This window comes from Dermochelys coriacea, chromosome 4 (genome assembly GCF_009764565.3).
Source record: "Dermochelys coriacea isolate rDerCor1 chromosome 4, rDerCor1.pri.v4, whole genome shotgun sequence".
Classification (NCBI taxonomy): domain Eukaryota; kingdom Metazoa; phylum Chordata; order Testudines; family Dermochelyidae; genus Dermochelys; species Dermochelys coriacea.
Window position 1 is genome coordinate 36,423,919 of NC_050071.1, and position 22,313 is coordinate 36,446,231.

Sequence of the window (22,313 nt, forward strand, 5' to 3'; positions counted from 1 at the left end):
CTTCAAAGAAGAGCACTATGTTCAGTATCAAGAGGTGTGTCCTTTATTTCTTGAATTTCCTTAATTTCTGTTAAATCACTAACCATGGAGAAAGGTGCAGCATAGCTGCAAGACAGTTAAACCAAGTATACCTGTGATTAGCCCCAAGAAACCCTCCTAAAAACAATAGGAAATATAGGACTGTAATAAGGGTGAAATGTGGCTCACAATCTAACACAGATTTTTTAAAAGAGCTAGCAAATCATGTTTCCCTTTACAAGTGTTTTTATCCTTTGACTCATATGGCATCCAAAGATATAAACTGCTATATGACCACTTTCAGAATATGGACTGGTCACAGGATTTGCCATAACTGATCAAACCAAGGGCACACCGATTATGGTATTCTTTTCCAATGGTGGCCAGTACTTAGTACTAATATTGATCTGACATCCAGATTTTTAATGCTTAGCTCAAAAAATTGAAACCACTGTCACCATGGTTTTCCCCAGCAGCTATGTAAATCTTGAGTCTTGTCTGCAGTAGGAAGCTTACCCAATTGGAGGATGTTTTCATCATGGTTTTGGAAGTGCTGAAAAACTTCTCATTTGTACTATGATCAGTATCAGTTTAGCTATACCATCACTCAAACCATTGCCAGCAATAGGTAATTTTCCTAGTCCAGACAAAGCTTCATCATTGTTGGACAGTTCCTAAAGATCCTGTATTTTAGAGCTAAATGTTTCATTTTATGAAAGAGCAAATTCCACTATGTAATCACATCTTTGATCATATAATGTTCAGCGCCTAACTTATCCTGAGCTGCTTTCAGGCAGTCAGTGTGCTTTGCAGAGCAATGTTCACAGAAATTTCAGGTAGCAGTGACATCATCATTTGCTACTGTGCATTTCTTTAAGGCACTAGCCATAACTACATTTAACTTGATTGCAAATCAGCAGATTGTATTGTGGTATCCCTGGCTGAATGCTTTTACCGTGTAGGTGACAAAGATACAAACTTTAAGTGAAGCAACTGGAAGGCAAGTAGCATTTCACTAAAAAAATCTTTCAGGATATCAGCTGAAATAGGGATTTGTTTCACAGTGGCCATGTTAACAGACCCAGAGTATAACTAGGAGAGAAAACAACAGAAAAGTAGAAATATAAAAGAGAGGATGGCCAACTGAGAAGACCCTGAGTCATAGTTGTCTGCTCTTAACTCTATCACATTTCTAGTGAATTATGCCATCTTGAATCTCTTTGCTTTGTCTACATGGGAAGGTTTTACCAGTGGAAGTGATATAGTTGTACAGATTTAATTTGTTTGTTTTTTAACCCCCTTCCCAAGCAACATAAAATAAATTGGGAAAACACCCTTCTAATGGAATAAAAATGTCCACATAGTGTTTATATGTGTATAGCTGTATTGGTTTAAATTCACACCTTTAGTTAGACGGAAAAAAATTTCCTGTAGAGACATGACTTTTTACAAGGTTTTCCATTCCCTTTTTATACCTCATACTGAGCAGAAAAAAGTAGCTCTTTTGGGGATCTGGTAACGGATTAAGCAGATAAGAATCCTTGTTCTTCTCCAATAGAAAACGCATAGGGGGAGATTGAAAGCCAGCAATTCTAGAATCAACTGTACTATTGCCTGCTCAGTGGGAAGGGCATGTATTTTGTAGAGATTTTTTTGGAATGTTTCCATATGAGGTTTACTGGAAAGAATAATGATAGGTTCTGATACAGGATTCTGAATATCACAATATTTGTGGTACTTCTAATTCATTGTACACATGCATAAGTCTATAATCTACTAAAGTAATGAATATCACAGCAAAAGTCTTGTGGCTGAAATCTGATTTATGTTTTATATTCTAGTTAAAAGTGTATAGAAGGATGATGGAATGATTTATGAAATGTAGGTAATCATGTCCTCTTAAATTACACTGTAATTTACAGAGCTTGAAACGAGTGTTGGGCCTATTTAATGATCCTCAAACAATAATATAAATGCACTTTTCACTCATATGAATTTTGAAACTATGCTGAATATTAACATGCAATGTATTTTGTTTATACTGAGGCCTGATCTAACTAGAAAATTAGGTCAGTTTAACTATATCGGTCGGGGTATGAAAAATCCACACCCCTGAATGGCGTAATTAAGCTGACCTAAGTCCCTGTCAGAAGAATTCATCTGTCAGTGTAGCTACTGCCTCTCAGGAGGTGGTTGTATGCTAATGGGAGTGTGTACACTGTAGCGTTTTAAGTATAGACAAGCCCTGAGATATTTTAAAGTGGAGACAAAGCATATATTTCTGGTATATCAGCCTATAATTATGTGGCCGCCTTAGCTACCAACTGGAAAAAGCCATCAAAAAGACATGCTATTAGCCAGCATGGTTTCTTTTGAGTACATTAGGGCATTTCTAGATGACTTTATACTTGGGCAGTCTTACTGTGTAGTCAATCAGGGCTCTGCAGTGTTGGGTTATTTATGTTTGGTGGTTTGCATTATTTTATATACTGTGAAATTATATGTATTATTTTAAAGCTCTGCCATTTCTGCTTGTCTTCTTTTGAGGTAGGGGTTTTGTGGTCTCTGGTGGGATGCCTTTGGTTAAAAAAAGTAGTAAATTAAGGGATATTCTTGCTTCCTTGTCAGCTTTCATAGAACTTTATTGCTAATGTTACATTCCTGTTCTGTAAGAGGGGCGAAATAGTTGTGGTAATAACGAAGATTCCCAATGTATACTGAGTTGTTTTAAGAGTATGGGAAAATATTCCAAAGTATGCCAGCTGTAAAAGGATGTATAGAGTTTCAAAATCATTGCAAAGCAGCAGATTCTTTGATGTTTTAAAATTCTTTCTTAATATTTGTTTTTTGCAGTCCTGACAGTGAAGCCTTTTGACTTTTAAGTGACACACACAATGCATTCTGTGCCCTCCATATATCCCATTAATGCAGAAAATGCAACCTTGTTTCTTTTTATCAGTAGAAAAAAGTGCTGTTCTCAGAAGATACTTTTGCTGTGTGGGGTCTTTAACATGTTTTATGTACAAAGCTCACTACAATGTTTCCTGTTGTGCTTTTTCCTAGAATGGTTTCACTCCTTTATACATGGCAGCTCAAGAGAACCACACTGATGTGGTAAAATATCTGCTGGAAAATGGAGCCAACCAGAGCACTGCTACTGAGGTAAAGCACATACTTCTTTTCTACAGTCTGTTATTTTTCTTTCCCTCATGACCCAGATGCTTTTAGAATGAGCATGATTTTCAAACCAAATATTTCCAAACTTTGGACCAGATCGTGCAGATCTGTATGTGAATTTTTCTCTTTCCGTGTGTGTGGGGAAGGGTGGGAGGGGCGGAGCGAGAGAATCAGTTGTCTTCACAGTGCAGTTGCTTCTTCCCCATGCTTGGAGTCATGAAAAACCCTCTTTGAATCTAGGTGTGAAATGATGGCCCAATTGAAAAATTCCCTCTGACTTCCATGGGGCCAGGATTTCACTGTACAATCTATATATTGGTAATGCAGTGTATTGTCCCCCCACCAGCCGCAGAGGGAATATACAGAAAAGTTAACTAGCCATTATGGGGATGTTCCTGCAGCAGCATCTAGGAGAGGAAGATGTGGCAGCTTGGCTTCATTGGAGCTGCACAGCAAAAGGGCTGGTCTGAAGAGTACAGAAGGCAGAAGTACAAGGTTTTTGGTGAAACTTTGTGCCTCCAGCAGATTCTGTGAGATGCCCACTCTCTTCACCAAGGCAAAAATGCCATGCATGCTTTTCTACCCTAACGACCACATGGTGTGATCTGGGGAAGAATCAGCAAGGGGAACTTTGCAAAGTTTTCCTTCCACTATCCCATGTAGTGGGTTTTTCAATGGGATGGAGTGATCTGGAACCTTGATTCAGTCCCTTTCTGAGCTAGAGCAAAATGTGTGAATGTTTTGTGTGCTCCATAACTAGGACTATGAGGAACATGTCTTAAAAAATATAGCAAGTCTTGTGTTGACAAAGAATAGCATTGCACCTAGGCTGTCATATCCTGCCTCTCAGAGCCAGTCCTCTTTGTGTTAGGAGTCTCCTGAGTTCAGCATGTGCTCATCTTCGGTTTTTATGGGGTCTCACAAAATGAAACCGAGAAAAACAAACAAATATACAGAAAAGTAACATTATGAGACAGATTCTCTCCTGTGAGTTAGCTCTGCTCGGAGAAGGATAGTGGGGAATGGGTCTCACTGAGCCGATCAGGGTTCTGTGATTCTGAGGTTTGTGCCTGGCTTATTGAAATAGTACATGTTTCTAGGTGTGATTTAATATAACTGGGAAACCAGATACACAACTCTAATGAGGATACAGACTCACCAAGCAGCATGCTGCTTCATCTTCAGATAATACTACAGATCACAAGTATAAGTACACAAAAGATTGATACTCGAGCCCAGGGTCTGAGCTCAGTTAAAGGAGTGTAAATCTGGATAAACTCCACTGACTTCTGTAAAGTTACTGCAGATTGACACCAGTGCAACTGAGATCAGAATCTGGCCCTAAGAATATAGAAATTGGACCATGGGACCCTTCACTTCTTTCCCCACGATCTGTAAATCAGAGAAGTTTTAGGCAATGAGCAAAACTCTCATATAACACACTTTGTGTTCACTCTATTTCCCATTGTTCTCTTGATACCAAATACTACTATCCTCTGTCTCAGAAAACTAAGTAGACAGCTGTTGTTCTGTAAAGCCTGTCAACTTTATTACTGTTCTTTCCATATATAACTATTGTGCAGTGTGAAAGAGTAAAAGGAAACCTTCCCCTCCCCCATTTTCATTGCTTTTCTCACCCATTCCTTCTTTTGCTTGCACCTGTTACCTTTCTTCCAATCAGTTTAGAAACTCACCCACTCTGGGTTACCTTGGCCAATGAAGTGATTTGGAATAGTGTTGCATTTATGCTTGCTTACTTTGCGCTATAGCCAAACAGCTGCCTTACTATTCCTTCATTCAACGGATACTGTATCACTTGATGATGGCTCCTAAAATTATCTTTTCTGTGACCTGCATTGATTGAGATCATGTTAGCATTGTAGCTTTTCTGAAATATGAAATCCTGTGTGATTGCCAGGCAACTTGGCAGATACAGTGTTTCCAAATCACAACAGAGTTTTGGGACTCTCAAGGTCTAAGCCTAGCTAAAAGTTCCTAATGACCTGCTTTGAGTCCTCCACAGAACTGCTTCGTATTTTCTGTGATCAGGTTTGTTGTAAATTCATTACCTTAGGGGATCTGGAGGTCAATACAGTTACAATTAATCTACAGATGGGCCTGAACTCAAGCTGTGGATCGAAATATCCTTGGAATTCATAGATAAGTTTGTATCCAGGGTTTCATATCTGACTCTCTTCTGGCTTTTGCATTCTAAACCTGGTAAATGCCAATTTCATCTTCTGGAGTTTGGAAGGTGAAGTCATGCTTAGTTCAATCCCGTGGAAAGGTTCCCAAGATATTTAGTTCCAGCAGAGAAGGCTTGTTCACCCCGGGAGTGGACTGAGTTCCCTCCTGCTCCCTCATATGTGTTGATTCTGGCTGGTTACCACCAATGGAAAAAAACTAGGGCTGTCGATTAATCAGTTAACTCACCTGATTAACTAAAAAAAAGCAATCATGATTTAAAAAATTAATTGCTATGAAGTGCACTGTTAAACAATAGAATACCAATTGAATTTTATAAAATATTTTTGGATGTTTTTCTACACTTTCAAATATATTGATTTCTATTACAACACAGAATACAAAGTGTACAGTGCTCACTTTATATAATTACTTTTGATTACAAATATTTACACTTTTAAAATGATAAAATAGTATTTTTCAATTCACCTCATGCAAGTACTGTAGTGCAATCTCTTTATCATGAGAAATATAGATTTACAAATGTAGATGTATTTTATTACATAACTGCACTCAAAAACAAAACAATGTAAAACTTTAGAGCCTACAAGTCCACTCAGTCCTACTTCTTGTTCAGTTAAGACAAACAAGTTTGTTTACATTTGCAGAAGATAATGCTGCCTGCTTCGTATTTACAATGTCACCTGAAAGTGAGAACAGGCGTTCGCATGGCACTTTTGTAGCCGCCGTAGCAAGGTATTTACGTGCCAGATATGCTAAACATTTGTATGCCCCTTTATGCTTCAGCCACCATTCCAGAGGACATGCTTCCATATTGATGATGCTCATTAAAAAAATGCATTAATTAAATTTGTGACTGAACTCCTTGGGGGAGAATTGTATGTCTCCTGTTCTGTTTTACCTGCATTCTGCCATATATCTCATGTTATAGCAGTCTCAGATGATGACCCAACACATGTTGTTCATTTTAAGAACACTTTCACTGCAGATTTGACAAAACACAAAGAAGTTACCAGTGACATTTCTAAAGATAGCTACAGGTTTAAGAATCTGAAGTGCCGTCAAGAATCTGAGAGGGATGAGGTGTGGAGCATGCTTGCAGAAGTCTTAAAAGAGCAACACTCAGATGTGGAAACTACAGAAACTGCACCACCAAAAAAGAAAATCAACCTTCTGCTGATGGCATCTGACTCAGATGATGAAAATAAACATGCAGCGGTCTGCTCTGCTTTGGATTGTTATTGAGCAGAACGCATCATCACCATAGATGCATGTCCTCTGGAATGGTGGTTGAAGCATGAAGGGACATATGAATCTTTAGCGCATCTGGTACATAAATAACTTGCGATGCCAGCTACAACAGTGCTATGAGAATGCCTGTTCTCACTTTCTTTAAAATTTTACATTGTTTTATTTTTGAATGCAGTTTTTTTGTACATAATTCTACATTTGTAAGTTCAACTTTCATGATAAAGAGATTGCACTACAGTACTTGTACTAGGTGAATTGAAAAATACTATTTCTTTTGTTTTTTTCATTGCAAATATTTGTAATAAAAATAAGTATAAAGTGAGCACTGTACACTTTGTATTCCGTGTTGTAATTGAAATCAATATATTTGAAAATGTAGAAAACATCCGAAAATATTTAAATAGGTGGTATTCTATTATTGTTTAAAAGTGCAATTAATGGGGTAGAGGGGGGAGGGGAGATGTAGTCTGTTCTGGTAGTCCCATTGAAATAGCACTTGGAAACAATCAGCAACTGGTATTAACTAGAACACTGTGGTGCTCAGTAATGCTCTCTTCTGAGACAGAATGAGGACCCCAAGACTGGGAGGATATTGTAAGAAGAAGCAACACAGAGGGGAAGTGCTAGGGAAGAGTCAGAGGCAGAAGGGTGGATTGCCATAGTTTTGTTTCAGGTTCAGGATTCAAATTTGAATCCAGGCCACAATGAGGTTTAATTAAACACTGTAATCCTGGATACTAACTTTGACAACACACCATCCAGATCTAGATCAGCAAGTGAGGTCTATATATATTTAAAGTGCCAAATTCTGTTGTTGGTTATAACCATGTTGCCCATTGCCTTCAATTACTTAAAAGCCTAATGATTCAATAACATAGCGTGTAGTCAGCCCAGGACAAAATTTGTCCCTATAGCTTTAAATGTTTCAGTGAGGGAGCCACACAACTCACAAATAAGTATTTTTAAAGATACGGAATCCAGTCCATAGGACCAGTCAAACTCTCCTCATATCAGGACCCAAAGGAGGAGTGAAGTAGCTGTTATATCAGCTTGCTCTTCCCCATCCTAATGGTGACCTAAGGCTGGTTTGGCCCTGGGCTTTATTTAGAGCAACCTCCAAATTGCTCCAATTTATGGTGATTGGTAACAGCCCCTAGAGGGCTTTATTTTAGCTGGAAACTGCCAGAGCAGAGCAACATCTTAGTCAGAGCCCTCCATCCCTCCAACGCATCCCCTAAGTTGGCTCTATGTCACTTGGGGATTTGACTGTACTGAAGGAGCTGTATCAGAGGGTTGGCTTAGGTTGATGGATAAGAAAATATATTTGTGATTGACTGTATTTTTTTATCCACATGGGTTTTGAACAGTTAAATAAGAGATGGGATTAGTACTTCGCTACTATAGAAAAATACAAACAAATCTCTTTCTGTGATGAACTGCATGAAACTTTAGTTTTTTAAAAAATCAGGTGTCTGGCTTTATATAACAGAACTGGACATGTGCTCATTTTATAATTAAGGATGTTCACCCCCTTCATCCAAACTTTCAGGAATTTCTAGTTCTTGTCAGTTTTCAACCCTTCATTTAGACATGAATTTCTCTCTTTTTTTTCAGTAGTTGTTTGCTTTCTATCTATTTGATGTTAAACTCAGGTTAAAATAAAAAAAATCCACTATTCTGAAATTTCTGTTCTTCTAGTCCAGAGGCTCACTTGAGTAGATACAGCAATATGTATACATGAAATATGCAGTGTTTTTGTGATGTTTAGGAACAAGGACAGGGACAAACCATCCCGATGAGTCGAAAGAATAGTAAATATGGCAGGCGACCAGCTTGGCTTAATGGTGAAATCCTAGCGGATCTTAAACATAAAAAAGAAGCTTACAAGAAGTGGAAGGTTGGACATATGACCAGGGAAGAGTATAAAAATATTGCTCGGGCATGTAGGAAAGATATCAGGAGGGCCAAATCGCACCTGGAGCTGCAGCTAGCAAGAGATGTCAAGAGTAACAAGAAGGGTTTCTTCAGGTATGTTGGCAACAAGAAGAAAGCCAAGGAAAGTGTGGGCCCCTTACTGAATGAGGGAGGCAAGCTAGTGACAGAGGATGTGGAAAAAGCTAATGTACTCAATGCTTTTTTTGCCTCTGTTTTCACTAACAAGGTCAGCTCCCAGACTGCTGTGCTGGGCAACACAAAATGGGGAAGAGATGGCCAGCCCTCTGTAGAGATAGAGGTGGTTAGGGACTATTTAGAAAAGCTGGACGTGCACAAGTCCATGGGGCCGGACGAATTGCATCCGAGAGTGCTGAAGGAATTGGCAGCTGTGATTGCAGAGCCCTTGGCCATTATCTTTGAAAACTCGTGGCGAACGGGGGAAGTCCCGGATGACTGGAAAAAGGCTAATGTAGTGCCCATCTTTAAAAAAGGGAAGAAGGAGGATCCTGGGAACTACAGGCCGGTCAGCCTCACCTCAGTCCCTGGAAAAATCATGGAGCAGGTCCTCAAAGAATCAATCCTGAAGCACTTAGAGGAGAGGAAAGTGATCAGGAACAGTCAGCATGGATTCACCAAGGGAAGGTCATGCCTGACTAATCTAATCGCCTTTTATGATGAGATTACTGGTTCTGTGGATGAAGGGAAAGCAGTGGATGTATTGTTTCTTGACTTTAGCAAAGCTTTTGACACGGTCTCCCACAGCATTCTTGTCAGCAAGTTAAGGAAGTATGGGCTGGATGAATGCACTATAAGGTGGGTAGAAAGCTGGCTAGATTGTCGGGCTCAACGGGTAGTGATCAATGGCTCCATGTCTAGTTGGCAGCCGGTGTCAAGTGGAGTGCCCCAGGGGTCGGTCCTGGGGCCCGTTTTGTTCAATATCTTCATAAATGATCTGGAGGATGGTGTGGATTGCACTCTCAGCAAATTTGCGGATGATACTAAACTGGGAGGAGTGGTAGATACGCTGGAGGGGAGGGATAGGATACAGAAGGACCTAGACAAATTGGAGGATTGGGCCAAAAGAAATCTAATGAGGTTCAATAAGGATAAATGCAGGGTCCTGCACTTAGGATGGAAGAATCCAATGCACCGCTACAGACTAGGGACCGAATGGCTCGGCAGCAGTTCTGCGGAAAAGGACCTAGGGGTGACAGTGGACGAGAAGCTGGATATGAGTCAGCAGTGTGCCCTTGTTGCCAAGAAGGCCAATGGCATTTTGGGTTGTATAAGTAGGGGCATAGCGAGCAGATCGAGGGACGTGATCGTTCCCCTCTATTCGACACTGGTGAGGCCTCATCTGGAGTACTGTGTCCAGTTTTGGGCCCCACACTACAGGAAGGATGTGGATAAATTGGAAAGAGTACAACGAAGGGCAACAAAAATGATTAGGGGTCTAGAGCACATGACTTATGAGGAGAGGCTGAGGGAGCTGGGATTGTTTAGTCTGCAGAAGAGAAGAATGAGGGGGGATTTGATAGCTGCTTTCAACTACCTGAAAGGGGGTTTCAAAGAGGATGGCTCTAGACTGTTCTCAATGGTAGCAGATGACAGAACGAGGAGTAATGGTCTCAAGTTGCAATGGGGGAGGTTTAGATTGGATATTAGGAAAAACTTTTTCACTAAGAGGGTGGTGAAACACTGGAATGCGTTACCTAGGGAGGTGGTAGAATCTCCTTCCTTAGAGGTTTTTAAGGTCAGGCTTGACAAAGCCCTGGCTGGGATGATTTAACTGGGACTTGGTCCTGCTTTGAGCAGGGGGTTGGACTAGATGACCTTCTGGGGTCCCTTCCAACCCTGATATTCTATGATTCTATGATTCTAAGGATGTGACCATCAAACTCAGTTTCAGATGTGTCCCCCAATCCAGGATTTGCTCTCAAGTTTCCAGAGGGGAAAGGTTCCTGCGCTAAGCCATCTCACTACCAGATGTATCCCCAGTCTTAGAATTATCTTTCTAGTTCAGCTGTTTCTTCAGCTGGTCTCCCATTTTACTTCCCAGTACAGAATGTAGTCTCTTGAGAGTAAGCAGCTATAATAGTGAAGCTATTGAAAAGTCTACTCATAATTTTACACAAAAGGGATTGAAAGGTATTAGTTTAGTGAGGTTCAAGCCTGGTTTGGTGAGTCTGGGCAATACCTCCAATATCTGAACAGGTTCAGGTCTTTACCGTCTCTGATGTTCCCCTTTCTCACTATTCCATCTTTCTCTTTCCCTGCTCCCAAACCAACCAAATTCTTCTGTTTCCTGACCCCATTACTCTGTTTCTCTCAAATCCATGAGTCTGCTTCCCTCCCTCACTCCTTATGAAGTGTATTTTGTTTTCCACACTATCAGAAATAACTCTCTAGTTGAACCTTCTCGCCTCGCCATGGTAACTTCCTGTTCTCCATGCCTTTCCCAGTGCTTCTGTTTTCAGTTAATCCTTGTCTATCTTCCTTCCTATCCCCTCATCCATCCGTCCATGACCCAAATCACGGTCTCTTTTGTCCTTTAGTGCCTTCCTAAGAGTGGGATTTTTAAAATTACTCAGCATTAGCCTAAGTCTGTACCCACTGATGTTAATGGAAGTTTTCTCATTGAGGACAATGACATTTTACCAGTAAAGTCAATGGGAGCAAAGTTTGGCCAAGGCTGGACGCTTTTGAAAATTATATGTTACCAGGTTAGAACAGCAAGCGTGGAACTTTAAGTTTCTTGATACCCCTTCCCCTATCTCTGTTTGCTTATATAATGAAGTTAAATTATTTCCACTTGGAGGAATGCCTGCAGCAGCAATATTTGTAATAGTCAGATTTGATTATGTTTAAGCATTAGCAGAACAGGATACATTTTAGTGCCCGAACATTTCCATTTTTAACTGAATGTAAAGTAAAACTAGAAATGTACTTGAAAGAAAAAAAAGATTATTTCTTAAATTTTGTTTCCAGAAAGAATAACTATTGTGATGCTTTGCTGCCTAGGATCAGAGTCAATAAATGACACCCAGCTATCTGACAGAATCACACAGGCAGCATGAAACTTGGGAGAATTAGAAGGAACAATAATAAATGTATCTGGAGATAAAAAAAACTTGAGACACTCGCTCTAAAAATGGTGTATTGTGAGATGCACCCCAACAGGGGCTCTCCATCTTATTCATGCCAATTCCAGCAACTGACCATTTGTTACCAGTTCTTGCAAGTATATCTCCAGAATCATTTGATGCACAATGCTTCTAAATATGGTAAGCATTAAAGGAGATACAATAGGAGTCAGTGCTATGACCTATATGAAATGTACTTGACATTGGAAAAGGACCAGTTTGAAGTGACTAAGTAAGTGCATGTCACAGATATTTGAAGACATGTCTGAGATAAAGTTTGTGAGTCCTGTGCCATTGACAATTGCTGGCCATTATGTTGGTGGTCACAACCCACAGGCTGAAGTTGACTGCTGTATACATTTAACGTATGCTTATGGGATTGATGATATGTGCCCTTCTCCTTATGAAGCGTATTTTGTTTTCCACTCTATTAGGATGGTTTCACCCCACTAGCTGTTGCACTACAGCAGGGACACAATCAGGCAGTGGCCATCCTCTTGGAGAATGACACCAAGGGGAAAGTGAGACTGCCAGCTTTGCACATCGCTGCCAGGAAAGATGATACAAAATCAGCAGCACTCCTGCTCCAAAATGACCACAATGCTGATGTTCAGTCCAAGGTAAAAAGGCTTTGTTTTGGAGGCCAAGGGTAGTCGTGTGACTGGGTGCCTCTGGGAAAGGGACATTAATTCCATAATTTAAAAATAATAATTGAAAGTAACTTCTGTGGTGTATGATAAGTTGCTAAAACTAGTATCACCATAAAGCATCTGCTTTTGCAGTGTATAGCTGCAGGACGCAATAAATACGGGCTGTGTTCTTTCTGACACATCTTGTAAACCCTTTTAAAATCTGTTCTCTTTCGTTATTTATGATCACGAAGAAACAAGAATGGAAGCAGAATTACTGAGTTCTCTCAATTAAATAAGATACTGGTGTGGCCCATGCGTGCATGGGTTGTATTTAATGTTTAATGTATGCTTGAGTTGCTTTTTCCGTAATAACAACATAACTCTTTTCAACAAGCAACGTAGCTTTCCTTTTATTGGGTGATCTGTAATATTTTTCCTCTTTTTTCCAAACCACGCTGCATCAGATGATGGTGAATAGAACAACTGAGGTACCGAGAGCAACATTTTTTTAATTAACTTTTTCTGTTAATTAGTGGTTACTGCTCTTCCTTATGCTACTGTATTTATTTTCTGTATTATTTAGCACTAAAAGTGAAACATAAGGAACTTTTTTAAATACCTGCCAGTGACAGTAAAGCTGCAACCCTTTTTTTGTTCTTCCTTTGTCTTGTAATTTCCTCCAGCTTGTCAGTGTCATTGTACTGAGGCAAACTAGAGACTTCACATGTGGTCAAAAAGAGTTAAGGACTAGAGATGGGGGTAGGTGGATGGATATATTTTTGAACTCGGTAAAATTAATTATGCAAAAGCACTCATTAGTCAAAACTAAATGAAAACTACAGGGTGACAGGCTAATCCAAAATCCTGGCAAAAGTCAAATGACAAGACCATAAAGATTCTGTCTTCATTTATATCCATGCCAACCCATTAGCTGTAGTGAGATTGCATAGGTGTAACTTGGCCCAAAGTATTTTGAATCTGTTTAAAAAAATCTAAACCCATTAAGGGGATAAATTCCTCATGCACCAAAAAATGAAATACAATAGATAATTAATCTGTCACATGTATGCATTTTCAGCTTATCAAAGCCAAACATTTAATACATAAAATAGCACCCTCCAAGATGAATATTTGTTCAAATAATATTTTTATTTGGAGTAACCAGTAGAATGGGACAGTTTGTTTTAACAGAATGTTCAGAAATCCATGCAGGGTAGTGTGTGGGTATATTCTTGCATAATCAAAACTTGCCCACAGTGGGGTCCCATCATGTTTTTCATGTTAATTCTGGAAGTACCAACCCTGAAAGCAGTACTGTAGGGCATGCAACTGGCTATAACTCAGATATCAACCCTAAAAGTATCACCAACCTTGAGGGAAGAGATTGTTTCCAAGAATCAAAGCATTAAGTAGTGTTTTCAAATGCCTTTGTTTAGTCAGTTGGGGATTTTACAAGGTGGAGGAGATGGATTTTGGATGCATATGTGTGCAAAAGTGTCTGGCGTTGTTAGGTATTTTCTTGGTAGTCTAACTCTAGTAACAAGGCCAGGAATTTAATGAGTGTTTGATTCTACTTAGACCTTTTTCATCTTGGGGCTGACATTGAAGTAAATGGAATGAGATTAAAATAACAGGCTGAGTGCTTTGGGGAACAGTCTTTTGGGAAAAAATTTGTTTCCAATATATAACATCAGAGTATGATTTGCTAATGGATGAATAGTTTACTATGCTGATCCCAATGCGAAAAAAATTGAATCAGGTTTAGAATACAGTATGTTCAGAAACAGACAAATTTCACAGTTCCTTCCAGTTTTGTAAGGACATAATATATGCAACATTAAGGCCTTTCAGAGGAGAGCTTAAAACACCAAGATTTGATCTGCTTCTCATGAACATTAAAGATTCCATGGAACTTTTAATAAGGCTAGAAGTTTGTTCATTATCAGTATTTCAAATAAATTGCCTTGTCTTACACTGTTGTGCAGCATTCTGTACCCCACTGTGGCAGAAGCAGGTGTCACACTCTAGCCCACAACATTGTGGCTACATTTTAGTGGGGTTTTTTGTTTTTGTTTGTCGGTCAGTATACGGTTTGGGAAGTGCTTTGGGATCCAGGATACAGGGTTTAATATAAATGTAGACTGTTGTGGTCATTAAACTCTACTGTCTAATAAGTGAAGTATTTTGATGAACCTTGAAGATACTTGCAATACAATATGAACATTTTGTTGCTTTCCCAAACCAAAAGAAAAAATAATGGAATTCTCATGCTGAAATTTGCCACTCTAAGAGAAGATCAGCAAGTAAGAGCCCAACAACAAAACATGATAGGTAGAAAGCCCTGCTTCAGTGTTGTGGAAAGGAGGAGAACACCACTTGTTTGAATGTTTTCTCTGACAGTGTCAGGCTAGCTCTTTCTCGTTAGCAACATAAATTCACAAGGAATAGCAAATGACATAAATGACCAAGAAAAAAAAAAAAAGAAAAAAGAGGGGAAAAAAGAGCTTTTTGTAATCCACAGTAGGGAAAAACTGCATTCATTCTCTGTTCAAGACCCTATGCTATATTGTAGGTGTGCGAGGTTAGAGTAACATAACACATTTGTTTGCCAAAAGCTGTTAAAATCAGAAGCTCTCTGAGGAGACTGATCATATAACAATGAAGAAATTCATTCCCTAACTAGGACTGTTTCCTTTTGTAGAGCGGCTTCACGCCTTTGCACATAGCTGCACACTATGGAAATGTCAATGTGGCGACACTTCTGCTCAACCGAGGAGCTGCAGTGGACTTCACAGCCAGGGTATGGACAAATCCTTTCTTCTTCTTAGATGGGATAGTCAATGGATGTGGGAGTGAATCTTTGCTTAAAATTCCTAATCAAAAGCAGAGTGGAAAGCAAAGTCCTGAGGAAATTTCAGCATTTGCCCAAAGATATCTTTTTGCATAAATGTCTAAAGCGTGCTTCAAGGGAACTCAGAACATTCCCTGTGAGCTTAGAAGCAACCAAATAATTATTTCCAATTAGAAAGTAACAGGTCCCTTTGAAGATGACCAGAATGCAAACACTCTCATGTGCCAAGTCATTTAAGAGTCCTTGCCACAGTCAGGCATACTATAAAAACAAGTATTATTCATTGGCTTTGCCCTTTTTCCTTAGTTTTTAAGATTTACCAGAATAAATTTATTTACCTTTCCAGAATATTATTATATGTGAAAATATCAATATATTAACATACGTTGTGAATATATAAAACAGAATAGAGGTTCTGATTATCTGAAAGCCATCTTTGCATGAAAAACCGCAACCACAGGGCTAGCTAATACAGTCCTTTTACTATTTTATGTCACTTAACAACTGATTGTGTGCATTGCTATAGCTATCTCCACTGGATTAGGAATTTTTTTTGTTTCATTTTTCATTGCCAGAGCCTTGTTGAATTGCTTTATGAGGACCTGCCTTTCAGAAGGATTTCATGTTCATGCTGACACTATTATCCTCACTAATGTACACTTATTTTCCCTGATAGTTTTCCACCTGATGTGCCAGCAAGGGCATCCTTGCTGAAAATGAAATTTTAAACACCATCTTCCAGCCTAATTAGGGCCTGGTTTTTGACACTGACTTCTGTTATGCTAATGAGCTTCCTTTGTATCCGAACCACCATGCTGTGTATGTTGTGTGTATGTTGCAGTGATTTAAATACATAAGTGTGCTGTGAATATTGACTAACTTGGGCTCTGATATATGTTTTGTCTTACTGTGTGATTGTGATGTTTGGTGTTTTGGCGAATGTGCTTCTTTGTTACTTAAGAGTAAATCAAGATACATGTCTATAAGAAAACCAAAACACCAAAAGATCTGTTTCAGAGTAGCAGCCGTGTTAGTCTGTATTCGCAAAAAGAAAAGGAGTACTTGTGGCACCTTAGAGACTAACAAATTTATTAGAGCATAAGCTTTCGTGAACTACAGCTCACTTCTGTAGCTCACGAAAGCTTATGCTCTAATAAATTTGTTAGTCTCTAAGGTGCCACAAGTACTCCTTTTCTTTTTACCAAAAGATCTGTATCTCAAATGACGTGCACCTAGCTCTGATGCTCAAAAACATGCTTGTTTATCTTCTATACTATATTGATGTTCCTCTTTTTGTGATCCAAATGCAAAGGCATCACCATTATGCACTTCAAGTCCATCATGCTCTTTGTTTGTTCTTTTCATGGTGTAGAATGGAATCACCCCACTGCATGTGGCTTCCAAAAGGGGAAACACAAACATGGTGAAGCTTTTGTTGGATCGTGGAGGGCAGATCGATGCCAAAACCAGGGTGAGTGTTTCTATCCCTGAATATTGTGTTACACTTCTTGGTTTTTTTTTAGCTGGAGGCTTGGAATGTCAACGTTCATAGATAGGAAAACTCAGCTTCAGAGATTGTCTCTTTCCTGTCTTCCCTTCTGAAAGTGAGACTTTAGATGCAGCTATTACATATCACAGGAGAGAAAATGCTCAGCTGAACACAATCCCAAAACATTGAACATTCTCCCTTCACAAATAACACTGAAGCAATTTTTGATACTGTGGATCAAATTTTCAAAGGCAACTCCATAAAACTATTCCATGCAGCTATTTACCACATGTAGAATCTTACGTGTTTATAGGGAGACAAGATAGGTGAGGTCATATTTTTTAATTGGACCAGTTTCTGTTGGTGAGTGGGTTCAAGCCTTCAAATAACTCTCCAAGCTTATCAGAAGCAAGCTCCTCACAGACCAGGACACACCAACTCAGTGCACCAGACCCTGTCAAAACAACAGATGCAAAACCTGCAGACATATCTCCACTGCTACAACGATCAGCACTCCCACAACACCCCTTTTAAGATCCCGAGGTTCTACACATGCCTATTACAACGTGTGGTATACCTCATCCAGTGTACTAAATGCCCCAACAGCAACTATGTGGGTGAAACTAGACAATCACTACCCTCGCGAATGAGCTCACATAGGAAAATGATAAAAGACGTGGGTAAACACTTTTCACAAAGCAGTCACTTTATATCTAACCTATCAGTCCTCATCCTCAAAGGAAACCTGCACAGTGCTTTCAAAAGAAGAGCCTGGGAGCTTAAATTCATAGAGGTGTACACTAAAAATCACAGATTGAACAGAGACACTGGATTTATGGATTATTACAACAATTTATAACTCATTAACAACCCCTGCCCTCAGCTATCTGCCCTCCCTTCCTTTCCCCCTATGATTGGAGAGATGTTAACAGGCCACTTCACCTTGAATGGTCCCTTGAAATAAGTGTTAACTATTTATGCTAAATAATCTGTTCCACCTTGTATTTAACTTTACACTCAGTACATTTACCAGACCTGAAGAAGAGCTCTGTGTAAGCTCAAAGCTTGTCTCTCTCACTAACAGAAGTTGGTCCTATAAAAGATATTATCTAATCCACCTTGTCTCTCTAATATCCTGAGACTGACATAGCTATAACAACACATCTGTGTTTATAGACAGTTATTCACCCTAAGGCTAGGATTGTATGCAGCCCTTAGTTATGATGCCATAAAAGGGACTGGGGGCACAAGACAAGCCCTTATTCCATTTTGCAGTCTACCCACATTGTGTGTCTCCCCAGGGGAAGGAGAAAACAGACGCTGTGGGACCACTACACTTTTCTTTCTGTGCAGGTGGGCAAGGGGTAGGTGGGAAAGGCTGAGGAATGGTTTGAAGTATTGGCTCAGCTCCCAAAATGCTAACCAGCAAAGCTGAGTCAGCATTGGAGAAGCAAATAATTTATTGTTGGTCTGTACCAGCAACAGGTTGCTTCCCAACAGAGTATGGAAGAATCCCAGAGGTAAATGTGACTCTAAATCACAATTTCCTTCCTGATCCACTCCCATGGCTTAACTCTACCCCTTCGTTGATTGGAGTTACCTATTTGAGATTTAAAATACATACGAACCAGCTTATGTGTGTATGATGGGATTTTTTTTTAAGTTGCATTTTTGGAATGACCTCTGAAGATGTGCCTCCTTGTGCTAACTGATCACTCCTTTCTCACACAAGTTGCTCCTTGAAACAAATGACCTGTTCTTAAAGAGCTGTTCATTTTTAAGCCTTGATCCACTTAGTTATTAATCTTAGCCATGCCCACAATTAAAAACTGGTTCAAACTGCAATGTTCATACATGGCTCTAAGTTTTGAAACGACAGCAGTTAGAGTGTTTGAATTCGGGTTTTTGGTTTGACCTGTTGCAGAGATAGGGGATATTTGCATTCAGTTCCAAGGTTGTATTTCCAACACCATCTGAAAGCTTAGAGGGTGTTTGGATACTGATATTTGATTTGGGTCTATCTCATCAATAGTGTGACACTGGAAAGTCAGAAAGTGGCCGTGACAGTACATTTCAAAACCTGTATAGTCCTAATCATCTCTCTTGCTTTTTAGCATGTAGTGCATACAGTAAACAGCTCTTGAGATTGACTCAACCCTTCTGCTTCACTTTGGCTATTAATTAACTAAATCAGCTTTCTATTGCTTCATATGCTACAAAGGCCGTAGAGATGATCCCTTAAGTGAATCAATCATATGATTGTATGATTAGCATTTGATTTGTGATTCTATAGGGAAGAGAAATACAATCATCTCTGTTTTTTACTACACCTTATATGGGAAAATGCTGCCTTTCATGAAGTGAGCACGAAGTCACAAAAGACCAAATTCTCCAAAAGTAGTAGCTAAAATACTTGCGTACAATATGCAAATGAAGGCACAAACAGCTAACTGTGCACCGTACACAAGATATTCATGTACATGCACAAGTTGGGAAGTTGCGCGTAGGTGGCCCGTTTTGTCCATGCAATTATAGTTTTGCATTAAAGGTACAGATCCCTGGACATTTTGTGTTAAAAATTTAGGCATCTGTTTTAGAAAAGTTGGCCCAAAATAGATGTAAAAAGAAACTTATGATCTTTTTGAGAGTTATATCTCATATTTTGTGGACTCAAAGTACAGTTCCGCCAGCCAGAACAAAGCATAGTTCTAAACCAAAGTAGAGGAACAGGACCACATACTGTTTGTATCAAAAGATCTAATTTTAGGAGACCACCCATTGTCTACGTTTATCACCCCTCATCAGGTGGTAGATTAGCTCAAAGCTGTCAGAGACAAGGATGGAACCTGCAAAGTATCACAAAGTACGCACATTCTGATTTGCACAGACTCAACAGCTTCTTCTTGCTTTAATATTCTACATTCTCTCTGCTAAAAGACACACTGTTGAGGGCAGCTGTGTGCACTTGACAGTGAGGGAGATTCCAGAGCTTTGATTTTATCTGTTGATGTCTCGCTGTGATGATGTCCTCATGCCAGCATTTTATATAGTCCTGGTGTCTTTTTCTTTTTCCTTTACTTTGTCCGCATGCCTTGTGTTTTGCTGTGGCTGTGAGTGTGTAGGGTAATGAAGAGGTAGGTTGTTGCATGCCATGCATACATGTGTTTTGCATTTTAAGGAAAGACTTCTGTCTCCTACTTGGTACTAACACACTTGTCTGACCATACTTTCCTTTCTGTTTCTCCTGGGGAAAGCTTATCTTTCTCCAGCAATGCAGGGTAAAAATGGGAAGCAACAGAATGAAATACATTAGGATGTTTGTTCTGTATTCTGACAGCTCTGACCTTTATACTTTATTTCTTTGTCACATTAGAACCAGCACTTGGGCCCAGGAAATATTCATTAATGTCATTCTTTTTATTTTTAACCCTATTCACTATATAGCATTTGATGATGCATACATCAGGACAATGAAGGTTTAGTTTAAAGTATTTTAAATGAGTCTTAAGAATGCTATACACTGCGCAACAGACACATTATAATCATCTCATTAGAGCTTTATATGTTTGGAAATGTTCTCTAGGATTGATCCTTTTGGGAGTTTTTTCACCTTCTGCCTTAAATAAATGGACAAACCCCAGTTCTCAAAAAAATAGTAAATTATGGGTGCGCAATCATAGCTCTATAGTTGAAGTTGCACTGGCATTTCTATTTAAAGCAGGGATTAAACCTCTTAGTTTTGTATGGCTAGGGTGACCAGACAGCAAGTGTGAAAAATCAGGATGGGGTGGGGAGTAATAGGTGCCTATATAAGACAAAACCCCAAATATCATGATTGTCCCTATAAAATTGGGACATCTGGTCACCCTATGTATGGCTAATATAATGTGTCCTATCCAAGCATAAAGCATTTATTCTAGAGTTTAGAACCATCTGAGAATTTGCAAGTAAATCTGCTGGTTACATGTATAAGTTATAATTAAGGTTAAGATTTTGGGGGGTTATTAAACTGGGGTGGGGGGTATTAAAATTCACAGGCAGGACTTGGGTAATGAACTGTAAATCATGGAAGCTGGAGCCCTGCGGTGTGGGCTGGCAGCTGGAGCCCCACTGGCCGGGGCTGTAGCTGAAGCAGAAGTCACAGAGGTCTGTTAAAGTCACAGAATCTGTAACCTCCTTGACCAGATTGTATCCTTAGTTATATTCATTTAAAAACAATCCATTTTTGAATTTTATAGTGAATCTTACTATTTTCCAGACCTCTCTAGAAAATAAATTATTTAAAAAATGTGATTTGGATACTTACCCCACTTACAAATAATTCCAAAATCTAAAATATAGCCTACTTACAAAGCTTACTAACAGGAATATTTTTGTTAATTAATATCATTAGTCATAAGCAGTTCTCTTTAGATCATGATGTTTGTCATGAGATCTGTTATTTAAAGATCTGTTATCTAGACGATAAAACTTCATATCATAAAAATTGTATGACTAGAACATTACATGGCAGAATGGATTGTCTCTAAACCTTACATGAATAATGGGTGCAATGACATTAAATTGTCATCTAACATTTTAGATGACAAAGTTTTACATAACAAAACTTAGGACTTCTAAAATATCATATAATGAAAAGATCTAATGATATATGAGTATATTGGTTTCAGAAATGATTGGACAGATGGTGGGTTATTCTTGGATCTGATGGGCACATGATGATTGTCTAAAAGTCCATTGCAATTCAAATTTATGATTACGGGGGGTCATGTGATCTGGAAGGGTAAGGGAAGAATCAGATGGAACACTTAATTCCAATTTTGTTATAAAAAGACTTTGTAATCTTTCCCTCAATGACTCTTTACAGGGGAAATAATCCTAGCATTAAAAAAGAGGCAATATTTGGTATATCAGAAAGGATATTTCTATTAAAATGCATTTCTCTGATATAAAAGAATAGTGACATTGGAGATATGCAAATGATATATTTACTACAGTGAAATGTCACTGTATTGTTAGTAAAGAGACTGGTAAGACTGGTTGGATCTGAGTGGGAAATGGCTGCCCGATACTGAATAGTTTCAAGAGTTCAATATTTTTTCATATCCCAAATTGTGATGAAAATCAAAATCTTAAACATTTTCATGAACCTAAAAAACAATTGTTTTCAATTTAGGTCACCAAAACATTTTGTTTTGATACTTTTGAAATGGTTCATTTTGATTTTGACCTTTTAAAAAACTTTTAAAAAAATCTAATTAGCTTAAATGTCTAAATGAAGTAATTTCAAACAAGAAAACACTTTTTTAGAGTCACCTTTGTGTAACAGAAGGGCAACCACAGCTTCTGGGACTTGCAACTTAAAGATAGCAGGGATTGGAAGCCTGTTATAATGGAGAATACAAATGATACCATGGGACTCCATATCTAGATATAGGGGCGGGAGGTAGAAGTGACGACCGTAATAGACTGAGAGCAGTTTAAATGAGAGGGGAAAATTGCTGCAACTCATTTGAAGTGGAGGGAGATTGTAGAAGGGAAAAGAGTCTAAGATGGAGCTGGGAAAATTGACAGGCTGGTCACAGAGAGCTATGAGACTGTGAGGAGAAGAG

General features: G+C 39.0%; 1 protein-coding gene across 50 annotated transcripts in view; it reads left to right on the forward strand.

Annotated features, from left to right (window-relative positions):
* ANK2 (ankyrin 2) overlaps positions 1–22,313 on the forward strand; it is a 581,571-nt gene that overhangs the window by 416,183 nt on the left and 143,075 nt on the right. For 36 of the 50 annotated variants that reach the window (XM_043512995.1, XM_043512994.1, XM_043512996.1 and 33 more), the window contains exons 5-9: positions 3,082–3,180; positions 12,164–12,349; positions 12,826–12,849; positions 15,063–15,161; positions 16,585–16,683. In XM_043512995.1, the coding sequence (XP_043368930.1) occupies positions 3,082–3,180; positions 12,164–12,349; positions 12,826–12,849; positions 15,063–15,161; positions 16,585–16,683 (507 nt within the window). The remainder of the gene's footprint in view (positions 1–3,081; positions 3,181–12,163; positions 12,350–12,825; positions 12,850–15,062; positions 15,162–16,584; positions 16,684–22,313) is intronic. The other 14 variants (XM_043513030.1, XM_043513022.1, XM_043513036.1 and 11 more) reach the window with 1 other exon arrangement.